This window comes from Phacochoerus africanus, chromosome 6 (assembly GCF_016906955.1).
Source record: "Phacochoerus africanus isolate WHEZ1 chromosome 6, ROS_Pafr_v1, whole genome shotgun sequence".
Lineage (NCBI taxonomy): Eukaryota > Metazoa > Chordata > Mammalia > Artiodactyla > Suidae > Phacochoerus > Phacochoerus africanus.
Genome location: NC_062549.1, coordinates 67,533,507 through 67,552,777, shown reverse-complemented (window position 1 = coordinate 67,552,777; position 19,271 = coordinate 67,533,507). Strand labels below are relative to the sequence as shown.

At 41.6% G+C, this 19,271-nt stretch overlaps 1 protein-coding gene across 3 annotated transcripts in view; it reads right to left on the bottom strand.

The window, feature by feature from the left end:
• Positions 1-19,271, bottom strand: part of CPA6 (carboxypeptidase A6) — a 248,588-nt gene that overhangs the window by 98,257 nt on the left and 131,060 nt on the right. Inside the window, exons 1-2 of one of the 3 annotated variants that reach the window (XM_047783797.1) lie at positions 16,324-16,395; positions 10,137-10,195 (exon numbers count right to left, since the gene is read on the bottom strand). The exons of 1 other annotated variant lie outside the window; for it this stretch is intronic. In XM_047783797.1, the coding sequence (XP_047639753.1) occupies positions 10,137-10,168 (32 nt within the window). In that variant the 5' untranslated portion in view covers positions 10,169-10,195; positions 16,324-16,395. Of the gene's footprint in view, positions 1-10,136; positions 10,196-16,323; positions 16,396-19,271 lie in introns of those variants that run through there. One more of the 3 variants, XM_047783798.1, reaches the window with a different exon arrangement.

Genomic DNA, 19,271 nt, shown 5'->3' with positions numbered 1-19,271 from the left:
TTCCCTCCTGGTTGATTTCATTATGTTGCTCCTGATGTCCCTGACTGGTCTCTTCCTTCATCAGTTGGTTTCCTTCTACAATTGCCTTTTTTTTTTTTCTTCAGAGCCAGTTGCAGAATATGGAAATTCCCAGGCTAGGGGTCAAATTGGAGCTGCAGCTGCTGGCCTATGTATGCCACAGCAATGCTGCATCTGTGACCTACACCAAAGTTCATGGCAATGCTAGATTTTCAACCCAGTGAGCGAGGCCAGGGATGGAACAGGCATTCTCATGGATACTAGTCAGGTTCATTACTGCTAAGCCACAGTGGGAATTCCTACAATTGCCTTTCTTAAATGCAAGCATCTAATTAGAAAAATCTCTAATGCTATCTACTGCATAGAAGATCAAGTGCAAATCCCTTGGCAGCGCATACAAGACCCCTGGTAATGCATATTTTCAGCATCACCTTCCCCAGTCACCTGATAGACTTGTCAGTTTCTGCCTCGGTCCCTTGGTGTATATGGTTTCCTTTGCTGGAAGGTCCTACTTGCTTCCTTACTACTTGTCTTCTACCCCCAGTCATGGCAAGTGTGAGATAGATGCAGCTTTTGTGGGAGACCTGAGTGAGGGTTATACAATTTTAGGATCTAATGTAAAAGAAAGAGTACAAAATTATACATTATCATACTTTTGCATGATTACAAAAATTGAGTTGGGGTATTGGAAGGGTCCCAGACACCTGAGGAAGCCTGGAGCTTGAGCCTGGTTAGCTTCCTGGTAAATCTTCCTTGAGCTATTGCTCAGTGACTCTTACTGAACTATTTGTTAAACTTTCTCAGTCTAACAGAATGTCCAGGACAGTATGGGTTCAATAAACATTTACTGAATTGAAGAATCAAATTTGGAGTTCCCATAGTGGTTCAGTGGGTTAAGAACCTGACATAGGGTCTGTGAGGATGTGGGTTTGATCCCTAGTCCTGCTCACTGGGTTAAGGATTCAGTGTTGTTGCAAGCTGTAGTGTAGGTCACAGATGTGGCTCAGGTCCTGCGCTGCTGTGGCATAGGCTTCATCTGCAGTTCTGAATCCACCCCTAGCCTGGGAACGTCCATATGCTGCAGGTGTGGCCCTAAAAAGAAAAGAAAAGAAAAAAAAAATTTCTACTCAAGCCCAAGTTGGCTCTGTCGTCTTTGATTTTCCCAGATAGTTATTCGCTGTTTCTTCCTTTCTCCAGAGTGCTTTGTAGACCCATTTATTGTAGCATTTTCAACACTATGTGGCAATAGTTTTTGTTTCTTATGGATCAGGTGTCCTCAAACTTTATTGTATATCAGAATCAGCTTTAAGAGTTTATGAATCTCAATCCCAGAGTTCCTGATTCGGTAGATCTGGGGTAGGCTTGGAGGGTTGACATTTTTAACAAAATTCCTGGGTGATGCTGATGGCCAAGTTCTACAGAAACTATACCCCATTCACTCTAAGCACATTCCTGGCTCATGCTAGATGCCTTTATATACATATTAAACTGAAAAAATTAGACATTCTATAAAAATATACCTTTCTATACTTTTAACAATTAGGTGGTCTTATACATAGTCTTTAAAAATTGAATTCTCCATTGATAATTAATGTAATAATTTTATTGACTATATATTACTTTGCAAATTACTTCCACTCTTAGATCATGTTATATTTTATTATTTTTTTATTTTTTGCTTTTTAGGGCCATACCCAAGACATATGGAGGTTCCCAGGCTAGGGGTCGAATCGGAGCTACAGCTGCTGGCCTACGCCACAGCCTCAGCAACGTGGGATCCAAGCCATGTCTGCGACCTACACCACAGCTCACAGCAACTCCAGATCCCTGACCCACTGAGCGAGGCCAGGGATCAAGCCTGCATCCTCATGGATACTAGTCAAATTTGTTTCCACTGCATCACAACAGGAACTTCATGTTTTATTTTTCTTAATTTCATTTTTTGAAAGAAGACAAAAGATGCAAGAAGAAAAAAACCTAAACATAAGAGAAGACAGAGGAGAGGAAACCTGAGACAGATTTTTTTTTTCCTTTTTAAAAAATTATAATTGATCCCAGTGTTGTGCCAATTTCTGCTCTACAGCATAGTGACCAGTCATAAATATGTATACACATTCTATTTTCTATTATCTTCCATCATGGTCTATCCCAAGAGATTGGATATAGTTGCCTGTGCTGTATAGTAGGACCTTATTGCTTATCCAATCTAAATGTAATAGTTTGCATCTACTAACCCTAAAATCCCAGTCCTTCCCACTTCTTCCCCCTCTTCCTTGGCAACCACAAGCCTGTTCTCTAGGTCTGTGAATCTGTTTCTGTTTTGTAGACAGGTTCACTTGTGCCAGTTTTAGTTTCTTCAAATAAATGATATGTAGTATTTGTTTCTTTCTCTGCCTTACTTCGTCTTTAGTGTGATGATTTCTAGTTGCATCCATGTTGCTGCAAATGGCATTATTTCATTTTTTTTTATGGCTGATTCCATTATATGTATGTACCACATCTTCTTAATCCATTCATCTGTCGATGGACATTTAGGTTGTTTCCATGTCTTGGCTATTGTGAATAGTGCTGCAGTGGACATAGGAGTGCTTGTAATTATAATTATAGAGATATTAATATTATGGAGAAGCCGATATATAATAATATCGGCTTCTCTATAATAATATTTGCTATAATAAGCAGATTATTGCCTTAGAAATCAGGTTTTCTTTCTTTCATTTGCATCCTTCATTAACAACATACAAACACATCGTTTTTTTTTTTCAATGTCTCTTAATTTCCTTTCTTCCAAATCCTTTCAAATTAAACAAATGTGGTCATGCAGGTTGTAATAAAATGGTTTTCCCCCAGCTATTGAAACAATCAAGCTTACAAACGGAGAACTGGAGAAACAAGGCAGTACATGCATACAAGTACATTTGAAATTCGCTAATAGAGCAGGAGCCGCAGAAGGTTTCTTACTAAAGCCTGCAAGTGTGGGTTTGGTGTGCCACAATGCAGTGACTGTTTCTTTGCTTAGGAGGCTTTGCCAGTGGCTTAAGGTCCTGAGGTGGCATGGGGATAGAAATAGAACTGGCCCCCCAACACCATGGCTTTTAGCAGAATGTGTTACTATGTATACTCAGTATCTGATAACTGCATTAATAGAAAACACAAATTAATGTGAAATGTATTCGTACTTAGGAGTAAATTATAAAAGAATGAATAAAAGGATAACAAAAAAAATCTCTGAAGAGAATGGCCCATTTCTCAATTTCATGGTAAGATAAAGGTAATCAGTGTGGTTAAAATGATGTATTCCATTCGTAGCGTTATATATTTTTATTGGAACTAATAAGTAGCAAAAAAAAGAGATGATGACAGATTTTGAGTGAAATGATATAATTTATGAGGATGTAAAATCGTAAAAGGATATTTAATGTCATACTCATGACATCCCTTTATAAAACATGTCTGAATCAGTATTATAATAAACTCTAGGAAGATAACCTTTTAATAATTAAGTAATCATTTTTCATCAAATCTCATATGCTTGAATTTGATGTGCCCTTGGTTTTACAACGGGTATCAATTGAAGATCTTCAAACCAGGCTGGCAGAGACTTAAGCCATTATCAATTGTAAGATGCATCCCAATTTCAGTTATGAAAATGCGAAAAATATTTGAGAATGATGTAATATGGTAATATAATAGGTATTTGTTGAGCATTTACTCTTCGCCTGATACTGTGATAACTGCTGGGCCTACAGAAATGAACAAGTTACAGTCCATAACACACAATAAGTTTATAGTCTAGTAGGAGAAAAGCAGATAAACAATTTCACAGATGAAGAGTCAATGATCTTGTGAATTATTTTTTTTCTTTTTTGGAGCTGCACCTGTGGCATATGGAAGTTCCTCAGCTGGGGGTCAAAGGAGAGCTTGAGCTGCCAGCCTAAGCCACAGCCACACTGGATCCGAGCTACATCTGCAACCTACGCAGCAGCTTGTGTCAATGCTGGACCCTTAAACCACTGACCAAGGCCAGGGATCAAACTTGTATCCTCATGGATACTAGTTGGGTTCTTAACCCGCTGAGCCACACCAGGAACCAGGATCTTGTGGGTTCTTAAGCAAATCTTCTGCTACTTTGAAACAAGGAGAAACCTTCTGGTAACATCATTATATAGGGGATACTGATTGAAATATAACTAAAAACTAGAAGTAGTTTTATGAGCATACATGAAATAACCTGTAACAATCTTTTGTTTCTCAGGCATTCGCAATATATATCCCTCAGAGATAGTTTAAAGTTTGTCTATTTTTGAAACATTAGCATGGGAAAAACAATCGTTTTCCTCTTGGGTCTTAAGATTCAGAAGTAACCTAATATTCAATTCATTTCTTCAAATGAATACTTTATCCTCTTGCAACTGAAGTAAAATGTAGTATTTTAGTCTTAAAGGAGAACTACTAAAAATAATAAAAATAAACAAAATATTGACTTGGTTTTGAAGTAATCCCAAATACAGTGCTTGTGCTCAATTCAGGTCCATACAATATTGCTGAGCAAACAATACAGTTACGTGTCATGGAAAGAGACAGACAGGCAACCTCCAAATATGAATCCTTGACTTTCTGCAAACTGCTAGATTCTTGAGCAATATGTGTGTGGTGTGTACTTATCTATTGTTGTGACATATTGTGGTATAAGAAAAAAAAAATGTAGTCTTTGTCCCTCTTCCTGGCACAGAGCTCCTAAAAGTTTTGAACTATGCTGTCTTTGGAGTGCTGATGTGATAACCCGGGGGGGGGGGGGGGGCGGTCACTGGTAAATAGACTCAGGATGGGGAATGGGAGCCAAAAAAATCAACCACATGATTAGCAGAAATTTCAGCCCCACCGCTGACCTCTGGGGAGGGAAGAAGAGATGGCGATTGAGTTCAGCAGCCAATGGCCAATGATTTAACCAATTACACCTACGTAAAAAAAAACCTCCATAAAAACCCCTAAATGATGGGACTGGAGGAACTAATGAGCTAGTGACCACACTGCAGTTTTGGGACAGCAGTGTGCCCAGAGGCGGCATGGAAGCTCCACTTCCCCTGGACCTTGTCCTGTACCTCTGGCTGTTTCTGAGTTGCAGGCTTTATAATGAACTGGTAACCATCCAAAGCACTTTCCTGAGTTATGGCAGTTATTCTAGCCAGTTGTCAAACCTGAGGAGGGGATTGTGGGAACCCCTGAATTTGTAGTTGGCTGGGTAGAAGTGGTGGCAGCCGGGGCACCCCATTTGCAGCTGATGGCTGAAGGAGGGGGCGTCTTGTGGCAATGAACCTTTCCCCTGTGGGGTCTGTGCTAGTTTCTTTTTTTCTTTGTCTTTTTGCCATTTCTTGGGCTGCTCCCACGGCATATGGAGGTTCCCAGGCTGGGGTCTAATCGGAGCTGTAGCTGCCAGCCTACGCCAGAGCCACAGCAACATGAGATCCGAGCCGCGTCTGTGACCGACACCATAGCTCACGGCAACGCTGGATCCTTAACCCACTGAGCAAGGCCAGGGATCGAACCTGCAACCTCATGGTTCCTAGTCGGATTCATTAACCACTGTGCCACGACGGGAACTCCTTTTTTTTTCTTTTTTTGTGCTAGCTCTTGAGTATGTCAGAAAATACTACTCAGCCAGAAAAAAGAACAAAATAAAGTGATTTGCAGCAACCTGGATGCAACTAGGTACAAAGTGAAGTCAATGCATCAGCAACTGGAAGGAGATTGAGACCTTTTTCTGTGAAGGCCTGAAAAGAGATTTACAAACCATCTCTCTCCACATCTTACCCTGGTCCTTTCAGACTTTGCAAGGGTTGGGAGAGAGAGGATAATTAGGAGGAATTTTTCCTCCTAAGTCCCATTTATAGGTCTTTACCTGTCCCATGTAACTTTGAGGGTTACATAGCATCTTTGGCTCCTAACATGATTCTTGGCTTTTGGAGAATAGGGACAAGTGGTGAGGCTTGAGCATGGCTGGAAGTTATAAAGTGCTTGGAACAGACTTAATTATACTGCAGTTCATTGACTGCCAGATTAACAGTTTCCATGGTCTCTGGAAAGGAAACTGACTAGTGCCCATGACTTGTTGGGCAGTTGAAATCTTAGGTTACTTTCTCTAGAATATCTGTGCGCTGCTGCTCCCCCTAGTTGAGTTGCACGCTTAACAAGAATTAACTGTATTTATTCTGAACTCCATTGATGCCTGTTAGACCAATAGATGGGATAGGAGTGGAAGTGATGCGAGCACCTTCCATTTTAATCCTTAATGATGGAGGTGCTGTTGTCCCCTATGCCTCTGTTACTGCATCAGCTGTTTTTAGTAGCAGTGGTTGGATTCAATCTGCAGTTTATCAGATCGGCATCACTGTGAGAGTTCAGCAAAATCAGCACCGTCTGGCCAGCAAACCCCTCCATACTCATGGGTTTGATCTCAGGTCTGCAGGATGTCTGCCCCCAACTCCTGGGACATCAGTCTCAAGGTCTGAATTCTGGCTCTGAGGGGGGCTTTAGCACGTCTAGTCCAATAATCCTTACCTATTCCCATTGTGTATGAGGTCGGCACTAAGTATGGAATAGACACGAAACCCTGGTTGTACTGAATTTTCAAGAGAAAGTAGACATCTAATCATAGTTGTTGAGCCTTGGGGTAGGCCATTTGCAACATTGGTTTTGTGCTATGGCTAAGACCGTCCATCCCTGGAAAAAAGAGTGTTTTTTTCCTTTGGATCACATCACACCTCTGCTTAAAAGTCAGTTTTCCAGTGTCCTTGAAACAAATCTCAAATTCATAACCTTTCCTCCAAGGCCTTGTATGACCTTGCCTTGGGCTGTATCTCAGACCTCATGTCTCACTCCTCTCCTTCTGTTTATTGCAGTCATCCAACCATACTAACTTTATTTTTATTCACCAAATAACTAAGCTCAGCTACTCAAATCTGCCTTTGTGCTTACAATTTTGCCTGAAATGTTTTCTTCTGAGACCTTTGTGTGACAGGTTATAGCCTTATTATCACCTTTTAAAAAAGGTCTTTTCTGAACTTTCAAAGAAATCCATTCTCTCAGAATTCTGTCGTGGTGCAGCAGAAACAAATCTGACTAGGAATCGTGAGGTTGTGGGTTTGATCCCTGGCCTTGCTCAGGGGGTTGGGGATCTGGCGTTGCCGTGAGCTATGGTGTAGGTCACAGATGCAGCTCGGATCTCATGTTTCTGTGGCTGTGGTGTAAGCTGGCAGCTGTAGCTCCAATTCGACCCTTAGCCTGGGACCCTCCACATGCCACAGGTATGCCCTAAAAAGCAAAAAAAAAAAAAAAAAAAAGCAAAGAAATCCATTCTTTCAATATAATCCTGTTTCTTTCTTTCATAGCACTAATCATACATAATCTTTAAACTACCTTGTTAACGTCTTCATTTGCCTTTTTTTCTTCTCTAGGACTAGAATATAAGCATTTTTAAGGGCATCTATTTTGTCTACCTTGTTTATAACACTACCCCTTTAAATAGCTATTGGATTAAAAAAAAATCTTAGCTCTTAGCACTGTCTAAAATATGCAAATAAATGCAAATTGAGGACTTTTATCCTTCAAAGGAACCCAGAAACTCAAAGTACCTAAATATAAAGTTTTTCTTCTTCCAAGCCTCCTCAGAACAAGCGGACAGCTGTTTTCACAGGCTGGACCATTCGTGCACTACACGGAGTCGTCTTGGGAAAAGAGATCAGCAGCGAGGGGGCAGAGCATAGTTTTGATGCAAGATGCTGTGTCTGCTCCCAGAAAAGGCACATCACAAATCTTGCAGGTTTAGAGCTGTTCATCCCATCTGGTCACACTTCATCACGAGCCTGAAAGTGTCTGTAAACATGCCCTGAACATTGGCTCAAAAGGAAAATGGTATAACCTTGTCACGTGAGTAAACATGGAAGGCAAAGTACAAGAATCAGTGAAAACGGAGTTCCCGTAGCGGCGCAGTGGTTAACGAATCTGACTAGGAACCATGGGGTTGTGGGTTCAATCCCTAGCCTTGCTCAGTGGGTTAAGGATCCCGCATTGCCGTGAGCTGTGGTGTAGGTCGCAGACACGGCTAGGATCTCGCATTGCTGTGGCTCTGGTGTAGGCCGGGGGCTACAGCTCCAATTAGACCCCTAGCCTGGGAACCTCCATATGGCACGGGTGCGCCTAGAAAAGCCAAAAAAAAAAAAAAAAAGAGGCAGCTCTTTGCCCTCACATCTTGGCATATTCTTGTGGCACCAAAACTCTACTATCAATGATATTAACTTCTAAACCATTTAACATTTATATACATGTAACCTGATAGATCAATATGAACTTTATTCAGGGAGTGATTTCCCCACTGATAATTTATCCAAGTCTTATACGTCTCCCACTGAAAGTATTCATTACCCCTTCCGGCAAACACATAGATACAGGAACCTGCGTGTGTACAGAGTGAACAAGAAGAACCCCGTCTGTGAATTCAGACACTAGCCTGCCCACAGCCATCCACCGCTCCATGGCCATGACATCCTATAATCGCCCCCTCCCGCGGTGGAGGAATTCGATGTTTAAGCACACAGTCTTTGGATTTCTGCTTATGTTCTGTCATTATGACTTTACAGGAACAGAACTGACTTTCTCCACTCTCGATATCCCAAGTCTATTCAGGTCTTACAAGTGTGGAGACAGAGGCAAACTTTCTTCCTTAGTCTACTCTGTTTATCCTTTTAAGACCTTGACAAACCCTAGAGTAAACCTCTTCTAAATCACAGCTCACAACCATAGACATTACTCTGTGAGTCATTCAGGGAAGGCTGCAAAACAGGAAACATGTCCGTAGCCTCGTAAACTAAGGGTTCGACAATAAGGCTTTCTATTACTGATGATTTGGGCCAGAAAGTCTTATTTCCCAGATGGACTTTTGGCAGAGCTCTTGTTCTACACCATTGCCCAGCGAAATGGAGAGAACACCGCTATTACGAAAGAAACAAGGCTTCTCGAAAAGTGCTTGCTAGACGCCATCATTTATGACATCTGATGGAGACCTGATGCTAACTTTCTCAAACTTGGAATTCTCAGGCCTCCCATCCTTCAGTACAGGCACGTGCTAGGAAGAAAGACAACGTTTTCAAAGGCAGAGACAGTAAACAAGTCCTACAAGGCCTTTGATCTTCCTAGGGCTACAGAGCCATGGCCTCTACGGGTAGAGAAGGCCTTCGGACAAAGCAGTGACCTGTGTGGAAAAGAGGTGGGGAGAAGAGCCTTGGAGGCAAGGGGCCTGGGAATCACTTCCCATTCATTCATTCTCCCTCTCTCACTTTGTTCTTCTACCACAAGAGGCTCACAGGGAAGGAAAAGGGTTGACCTGAAGGAAGCTGAGTTTTGCCAATTTTTCAACTCTCCCTTACTTTTTCACTTGGGTATTGACATCCTCAGTGACCAGCAAACATCAGGGCCTCAGGCCAAATGGAAATGGACTGCTAGGTCACCTCCCAGTTCCCTCCTGGACCCCCTTTCCCTTCTGCCCAGTTTTGTGAGTTGGTGCTTTTATGCTGCCCTCTGCTCAGTCCTGCCCCCTAACCCCCGTTCGCCCAGACACTACACACAGAAACATTTCCCCACCCATGGTGAGAACAAATAATTATTGTTTGGGGAGTAAATGCGACTTGGCACACCAAAACCTGATTATCTGAAATCACATCATAAACTGCAAATGTGGAAGGTTCTTCCCTGTGCCCCAAATAAATACACTTTCAAAATCTCCACCTTCCATTCCTATCTACTTCATCATACACAGAACCATCCAATTAATTGCTCTTTAGCAACACTTCCGAGGGCTCTACCATACCCCCAAATTTATAATGATTACAAATTGCCTACAGAGCAGAACTCCCAAATTTTAATCTTGGTAATTTAAAGCTCTCCATTAATTTAGTGAAAAAATGCATGCCAAGAACTCCACGAGGCATCACTGAGGATCCCAAATGAGCATAAGTTTCCTGCTTTCAATGAATTTACAACCTGAGAATATATATGTACAAAAATGCCTACAGACAGAGTATATATGGGAAAAGGAGGCACAAATAAGAGCAGCGATTACATACCAAGCATTTATGGTGTGCTGGGTAGTTTGCATCTCTTATCAGGAATCCTCACAACGACCCTAGAATACAAATGTCGACATCTCCATTTAGAGATAACGATGGCAATAGCAATTGCCCAGTTCCTGCCAGGGTCTGGCGCTTTGTATGCACGATCACACTTAAGCCCCACAGTAACTCATCTTACAGTGTGTGGGTGATGTGCCTGAGGTCACAGAACTGGTCAGTGGCTGCTATGGTCTGAGAGTGTGTGTCTACCTCCCATATACACCTATTGGAATCCTAATGCCCAATGTGATGGTATTTGAAGATGGGGACTTTGGGATGTGATTAGGTCATGAGGGCAGGGTCTCCTGAATGGGATTTGTGCCAATTTTATAAAGAATCCAGGAGTTCCTGCTATGGTGCAACAGGATCCATGGCATCTTGGGAGCGCTGGGATATAGGTTCAATCCTCAGCCTGGTACAGTGGGTTAAGGATCTGGCGTTGCTACAGCTGCTGCTTAGGTCTCAACTGTGGCTCATCTGATTCCCTGGCCCTGGGAACTCCATAGGCTGCGGGGTGGCCAAAGAAGAAGAAAGCAAGCAAGCAAGCAAGCAAGCCAGCCAGCCAGCCAGCCAGCCAGCCAGTCAGCGGAAGCTCTGGAGCCCCTTGCCAGCACACGAGGAGACAGTGAAAAGCCTGCAACCCAGAAGAGGGCCTTCACCAGAACCTGACTATTCTGGCATCCTGATCTTGGAACTGCAGTCCCCAGAACCGTGAGAAATACATTTCTGTTGTTTATTTGTCACCCAGTCTGTGATGTTCTGTTACTATGGTCTGAGCAGACTGAGAGAGTAGCAGACCCAGGTTTCAAAAAGCTCAGAGCAGGTCTGCAGCTTTGCCAGAGTTCACAGCTCTTAAGTGGCAATAAGGACTGAAAGACAAGTTTATTTTACTTCAAAGTCTATACTTGCTTCTTTCTCCTATTTTCTTTTCCACTTCCCTTCCCTTCTTGAACAATTCAGCCCACTGCCCTGAGGTAGAGCAGAGCAGCCCTGTTCGGGGCTGGGGTGTGGGAACCCAGAACCTGGGCAGGGTGACAAGGATGTTTCTGGAGGAAGGAGCTTGAGGAGGGTGGGAGTTCATGACTCTGTGGTGTCAGAACCTGGGCAGGGTCATGAGGGTGTCCACACGAGGGCTGGGCCAGATGATGGTGTTTGAGCTCATGTGGGGGTGAGGAGGGTACCCATGTGGTTAGGTACTCAGTCTGCACATCAGAGCTTGGGCGGATGGAGAAGCATTTCCACATGGGGTAGCAGTGGCTTGGCACTAGGTTTTAGAGCCAAAATAGGGTGAGGAGGATATTTTGAGTGAGTGAATGTGTGTGTGTCTGTAAAGGCGAGGCAGAGGTAGGGATTGGCCAAATAAGTAAATGCATTTCAAATAATGGGAGACTGGTTTCTCAATGTTAAAGAAGATAATTATGAACATGGAAAAGCACAAAATAAAAATGAAACAAATGTAAAAAACTAAAGTAGGCATTAGTGTAAACTTATGGCTTTCAATATTAAAGCAGATACAAAATAAATATTCATGTAAATGTTGGAATGTAGTCATGTGTGCCTATATGTATGTGTGCATATGTTTCCTGGCTCTGTCTACCCAGCATCAATGAGCACACCTGGTATCCAGATTTTGGCTTCTAAAATGCCACTTTCCACTAAAAGGAACCAGTACTCTTTGGAGAAATGGCTAATTCCAGGGCTGGGGCAAGGCAAGTAAGTACAAGATGAGTTGTGAACTCCCTCTTGTGCCAGGAAGAAAGTCATCAAAGAAAGATGGGAATATGTCAAAAAGATACAGAAGCCAACTTAAAAGGCTTCCCACTGGTCTAATGCAGGACAAATTTAGCATTGCTATAGATCATGGTGATTATAGATTGTCTCAACTAAAAATAGGAAACCATGAATCCGTGTTAATATAAATAACCATATACATAGATAAAAGTTTTATGAGGAATGGGACACTATATAGTTTCAAAATACCTCTCTACAAAGAGAAAAAGAAAGAGCAGCAGAGAAGCCTGGTAGACCCCTTCTCAATCAAATCATTGCAGTGAACACTGTCAGCCACAGAACACTGAGACCTGTGCCAGTAGAGGGGGTACACTGAGTGCTGTTCTCTGATGCTTCTGCCAAAGAAGTGTAACCAGATTCTAGCCACAAGGAAACATCAGACAAACCCAAACTGAGAAAACATCTGTAAAATAACTGGCCTGAAATCTTCAAAAGTATCAGGCTCATGAAAGTTAAGGAAGGACTTGTTTCAGATTGAGGAAACTAATCTATCTGACAACTAAATCCAATCACGTGATTCTGTTCCAGGTGCTTTTACTACAGAGGACATTACTGGGAGAAGTGGCAAAAATCGAGTGGGATCTGAAGGTTACATGACAGTAAAGTATCAATGTGAGTTTCCGAGTTTGAGGGTCCTCTGTGGTTCCTAGGAGAGGGCCTTGTTTGGAGGAATTGTTCTCTGAAGGGGCAACTGAGTTTCAAACAGTTTAGAAAGAAAGCCCTTTGTACTATACCTCCAAGTTTTCTCTAAGTTTAAGATGGTTTCAAAGCAAAAGAAGTTATTAGAAAGATATACTCTCCTGTGTGCTAGTCTGCTTTTCTCCATGGAGGAAGTGGAATTTAGGGAGAATCAAGACAGGTAGAGCTGTCTAGGAGGAAACCTCCTCGTATAAGAAACTGCTGTGTTCAAACACACTTAGCACTTCCCGGTTTGAATGGGAAATAGTCATCTCGGGCTGGAAGGCTCTTCCATATTTGGGGGTAGGGGGTCTCATTGGTGAGCCACCTCTCTAATTCTCCTGGAATGCAGGAGCATCTCATAGTGTTCTTAATGGCTCAAATTACTTCTCTTGAATCTAAGTTAGGGGTCCTAAGTCTTGGCATAAATTGTTCACAGCTGTATTTCCAGTACTTAGAATGTTGAAGGAGCAACATAATTGCCCCAGAAGAGGTTATTCTCTTGGTGGGACAACATGTACAGGAAACAGAGAACCATCCAATTGGTCCTGGCTCTTCAAGTAAAACTTGCTCAAGTCTATGCTTGTCAAACTCAGATTTCTCTCTTTAGTCTCTGCCTGTTACTCTTTTTTCCTGGCAGCCTATATTTCCATTGGGATACAAGCTGAGCAATACAAGCCATTCCTGTTTTTCTTCTTTTGATATGTTGTTTTTTTGAAAAATGCTTTGGAGCTATAGCGCTGCATCAAAGATATTTATTTAATTCAGGTTTACTACTTGAGCAAGAATACATCCTTTTACAAAACAGAATTCTTCTTTTACATGAGTGAGTTCTGAAGTCACAGGAGGAGCATTGTAGGGCTGCATCAAATGCACAGAATGTTCTTATAACCATCGTATCAATAAAATGATTATACCCATCCTCATCTCTGCATCTGTTTCCAACCACTATTCCTGCATAAAGTGAATTTTCCAACTTAAAAAGGCTTAATTCAGCTCATTTCACACATTAAGTATGATGCCAGCATATTTTAATTAGCGATTAAAAGTGCCAATATAATTCTGTGGGTTTTTTTAAGATGTAAAATGATCCATAAAGTGGCAGAATCTCCCTCCTAATTAAACAATGATCAGAACAATCATGGCCAACAACAAAGGGTAATGCCGCTGTCCTTTAAAGGAATTTTAGAGGAGTTATTTGACTCAATGTCAAAAACGTTTACTGAGAAATGAATTGAGAATCACAGTGTGGTCTCTACATCATTTACTATGTAACATTTGGTCAGGTCGGTCACGCCATTTGAATTAAAACTAGAAATGGAATCTAAATTAGTACGACCCCCCAAACAAATGTATTGGGTAATGGAGAGCAGCTGGGGGACAATTAGAAGGACTGGGAACAGGCTGTGTCTTCCCCTCCCTTCCTTTCTTCCTTTCTTTTTTTTTTGTTTTTTTTTTTTTTTTTGTTTGTTTAGGCTCTTGTTCTGTTAGACAAGCTGCAAACCACTGCAGAATCCCTCTCAAAATCCAGATGTAGAGATTGTGTGTAAACACTTCAGAAGGGGAAGTCTGGAAGGATAATGGGACATAGAAAAACAAAAATGACAAGGAAGGTTCTGTCGGCAGCATGTGATTAAAAAATAGGGGAAGAAGTGGGATGGACAGGGAGTTTGGGGTGAGTAGATAAAAACTACTGCATTCAGAATGGACAAGCAGGATTTCCCTTTGTGGCTCAGTAGGTTAAGAACCTGACTAGTGAATACGAGGTTCCATCCCTGGCTTTGCTAAGTGGGTTAAAGGATCTGGCATTGCAGGGAGCTGTGGTGTAGTTTGCAGATGTGGCCCGGATCTCGCGTGGCTGTGTCTGTGGTGTAGGCTGGCAGCTGCAGCTCCGATTTGACCCCTAGCCTGGGAACCTCCATATGCCGCAGGTGCAGCCCTAAAAAGACAAAAAAAAAAAAAAAAAGAATGGTTGAATGAATAAGCAATGAGGTCCTACTGTACAGCACAGGGAATTATGTCCAATCTCTTGGGATAGCACATAATGGACTATCAGAAAAAGAATGTATATATATGTATGACTGGGTCACTATGCTGTACAGCAGAATTGACACAACACTGTAAATCAACGGAAAAAAAAAAAAAAAGCCAACACAGATTGGTAGCACGTGCTTCTTCCAAACAGAAGACTCACTTTGAAGTTTGTCCTTTGAATCAGAGGCCTGTTGGGCTAAGGGCCTCCCTTACTGCTGACATGAGGGATCAAAAGATGCACCTTGCATTGCACGGGAGGTGCATAGCCAGCATGGGACACTAGACATAGAGCAACAGGGTGGCTAATGGACAGGGAGCCGAGTCCTATACAAAAACACCACTTTTTTTTTTTTTTTTCAAAGGATGAACTGCTTTGAAAAAGACTTTAGGACAGTAAATTCAGTGGTGGTTACCTGCCAAGTTGCTATTAGTTTTTACCAAAGGAAAACAGAATGAACAAAGCATTGGCTGGTATAGATCAGTTATCTGGGAATCTACTCTGAAAACATGGCTTTGGTTTGTAAGGCAGGTTTGTCGCAGGCGCCCGGCCTCTCAGGAATAGATCTGTCCGTGAAAGGCCATCTCCACTTTGCCCGAAGTCTCAGAGAACACCAGCCCCCACCACGTGCCACGCCAGAGAAGGCCCGCTGCAGCCACTTGGAGAGCAAGGGTCCCCGTGGCTGTGGCCAAGACGAAGACCACATGAAATTTTTCACAGAGAATTTCACTCATAAGTGGTTATTGATGATTCATGATTTTCATTTCTTTGCCGGATACCCAAACGGCTTTTGCTTTTTTTTTTTTTAGGGCTGCACCTGTATCATACAGAGGTTCCCAAGTTAGGGGATGGATTGGAGCTACAGCTGCCGGCCAACACCACAGCTACAGCAACATGAGATCCAAGCCACATCTGTGATCTACATCACAGCTCACAGCAACACCGGATCCTTAATCCACTGAGTGAGTCCAGGGATCGAACCCATATCCTCATGGATGGATACCAGTCGGATTCGTTTCCACTGGGCCACAATGGGAACTCCCCTTTTGACTAACTTTTAACATACAAATCTTATTTACAAGTGGAGTCACTTATAAATCTACATCTAAAATGACAATTTTACCTCCCCTGTTTTTTTAAATTGATGTTTAATTCATTGAAGTTGTACAGGGTAAACATCCTCAGCCTTTATCTTGTTTGTTTAAACATTTTACCCTGCATTTATAAATTTATTCAATGAATTTTACTTCAAATGCCTGACCAGGCAAGTTAACTACCTAAACAGATAAATCTTTTCTATATAAATAACAAATTAAACATAAATTTTACTACAAAACTATTAAATGTATATAGACTCCAGTTCTTCCAAGCATTGTTATTGTTTATGAATGTAGTTAAACTCCCTTCCAGCTTTTAATTTAAAAATCACGTCTATCATCAATTACACATTTTAATTGGAACCTCCCCTAACAAATTCATCAGATTCTCTAGCAAATTAAACATGACAAGCAAATAAATATCAAGCACACAGACTGTCCCAATGCTTATAACACCCACACCTAAACTTAATTCCCAAAGTACAGGCGATATGGGTCAACTCACCTTCATTAATTCTTATTTTTTAAAGCAAAAAGATCCTACCTTTTAAGTCAAGGGTTAGCAAATTGCACAGCCCAGTGTCAGATCTGGCCCGTGGCCTGTTTTGGTCTGACCCCAAGCTAGGAATGGTTGTTACATTTTTAAACGTAAGTGGGAAAAAATGTAAAAGAACAAGATTTCAACATCCATAAATAAAGTTTTGCAGGCACAGTTAGGCTCATTTGTCTAAGTATCATCTATGACTGCTTTGGGGCTAAGACAACAGTGTTGAGTGGTTAAGACAGAGACCATATGGCCCTCAACCTAAAATATTTATTTGCTGGCCCTTTGCTGAAAATGTGCTCCCTCCTGCTCGCTCCCTGCTCTTTTAGAAGATGCAAGTCATGCTGTGCTTAAATTTCAAAAACCCAAATAAAGGATCATTGTAGCAGAAAGTTTTGCCTGAGGGGTGTTTGGGGACGAAGGGCAAAGAGCTTCTTTTAAGAGCTTGTTTATCCTCCATCCTCCTCCTTTTACCCAGAGAACAACAAACAATAAAGATTGAGGAAAGGACAGCAGGGAAGGGAGAGGGCAGAGAGATATTTTTTGGTTTAAGGACAGAGACACCCCCTCCCCCTCGAACACCCACTTAACCACCCATCAACCAAGATGAGATGCAGGATACAAGTTGAGCTGCCGGTCCCAGTGATGAGGGTGCTTCTCATAGAGCCCGGGAAGAAGTGTTCTAGAAGAGGTGAAATCCACAGCTTTAATTTTCAATCCCAGCCTTCAAGCTCACTTGTAGGGGATTCTTTCCTTCCTAGCTGCCTGTGGGACCTTTCTTCCATCTCCTCTTGCCTTGACAGATGGTTTTAATTAAGCATCTCAGCTAAGTCTTTCTCTGGGTAGCATCTCAACCTCCAGTTTAAGCTTAATTTATGAATGTCCTGTCATATCAGGAGATCTCATGTGCAATATTCGTATCTCTGTTTCAATATGCAGCATAGGCACACAGCTGATTCATACCTTTTATAATTTGGATTCCTAACCTTTCCTCATAAATGATATTTCTACAGCATTTCTGAGCCAGAATCAAAGTCACAGTGAAGCACTATATCATCCAGATGAGAATAGAGAAAATTTTGGCCCTCTAGTTGCTGTGTGTTAGCTTCGCCTTTTAGTTACCTCATAAAAAGAATTGTTGAAATGCCTCTGGACTATTATTTAGAGTTCGTTTTTCACATTCTAGAAAATCTAAGGTCTTAAAGTAGGGAAAGAAACTTGAAATAGAGAACGAAGAAAACATAGGATAGGAGATAGAAATTTGTATGGAGAGGAATAAGCCTGAGGGTTAATGTAAATAATTACTACACTGAAATCATGGCAGGAATCCTACAGCCTCTCCCTCCATTGCTTAAACAATATCTTAAAAATAGTTGTATTTAAAAAGAGAAACGCTCAATGAGTGGATAACTCAAAATGACCCCTGCAGTAGAAGATTATTCTCAAAAAAATTCAAAGCAGTTTGCTGAGTCTGTTTTTTATTCCTTTTTTTAAATTACTCGGTGAATTTATTACATTTATAGTTGTACAATCATCATAACAATCCAGTTTTATAGGATTTGCATCCCACAACCCCAGCGCATCCTCCCACCCCCCAAACTGTCTCCTTTGGAAACCAAAAGTTTTTCAAAGTCTGTGAGTCAGTATCTGTTCTGCAAAGAAGTTCAGTCTGTCCTTTTTTCAGATTCCACATGTCAGTGAAAGCATTTGATGTTGGTGTGTCTCATTGTATGGCTGACTTCACTCAGCATGATAATTTCTAGGTCCATCCATGTTGCTAAAAATGCCAGTATTTCGTTCCTTTTAATGGCTGAGTAATATTCCATTGTGTATATGTACCACTTCTTCTTCGTCCACTCCTCTGTCGATGGACATTTAGGTTGTTTCCATGTCTTGGCTATTGCAAATAGTGCTGCAATGAACATTGGAGTACACGTGTCTTTGCGAGTCGTGGTTTTCTCTGGGTAGATGACCAGGAGTGGGATTGCTGGATCAAATGGGAGTTCTATGTTTAGTTTTCTGAGGAATTGCCACACTGTTTTCCACAGTGGTTGCACCAATTTACAATCCCACCAACAGTGTCATAGGGTTCCTTTTTCTCCACACCGTCTCCAGCACTTATTGTTGGTAGACTTTTTGATGATGGCCATTCTGGCTGGTGTAAGGTGGTACCTCATCATGGTTTTGATTTGCATTTCTCTAATGATGAGTGATGTTGAACATCTTTTTATGTGTTTTTTGGCCATCCGTATGTCTTTGGAGAATTGTCTGTTTAGATCTTCTTCCCATTTTTGGATGGGGTTGTTTGTTTTTTTGGTGTTGAGCTGCAGAAGGTGTTTATAAATTTTGGAGATGAATCCCTTGTCAGTCGATTCACTTGCAAAGATTTTCTCCCATTCTGTGGGTTGTCTTTTCGTTTTGTTTAGGGTTTCCTTTGCTGTGCAGAAACTTTGAAGTTTGATTAAGTCCCATTTGTTTTTGTTTTTACTGTCATTACTCTAAGAGGTGGATATGAGAAGATGTTGCTGTTGTTTATGTCAGAGTATTTGGCCTATGTTTTCCTCTAAGAGTTTTATAGTATCTGGTCTAACATCTAGGTCTTTAATCCATTTTGAGTTTATTTTTGTGTATGGTGTTAGGGAGTGTTCTAATTTCATTCTTTTCCGTGTGGCTGTCCAGTTTTCCCAGCACCACTTATTGAGCAGGCTGTCTTTTCTCCATTGCATATTCTTGCTTCCTTTGTCATAGTTTAGTTGGTTGTAGGTGCGTGGGTTTAATTCTGGGCTTTCTATCCTGTTCCACTGATATATATTTCTGTCTTTGTGCCAGTACCATATCGTTTTGATGATTGTTGCTTTGTAGTAGAGTCTGAAGTCAGGGAGCCTGATTTCTCCAGCTCTATTTTTCTTTTTCAGGATGTCTTTGGCTAGTCTGGGTCTTTTGTGCTT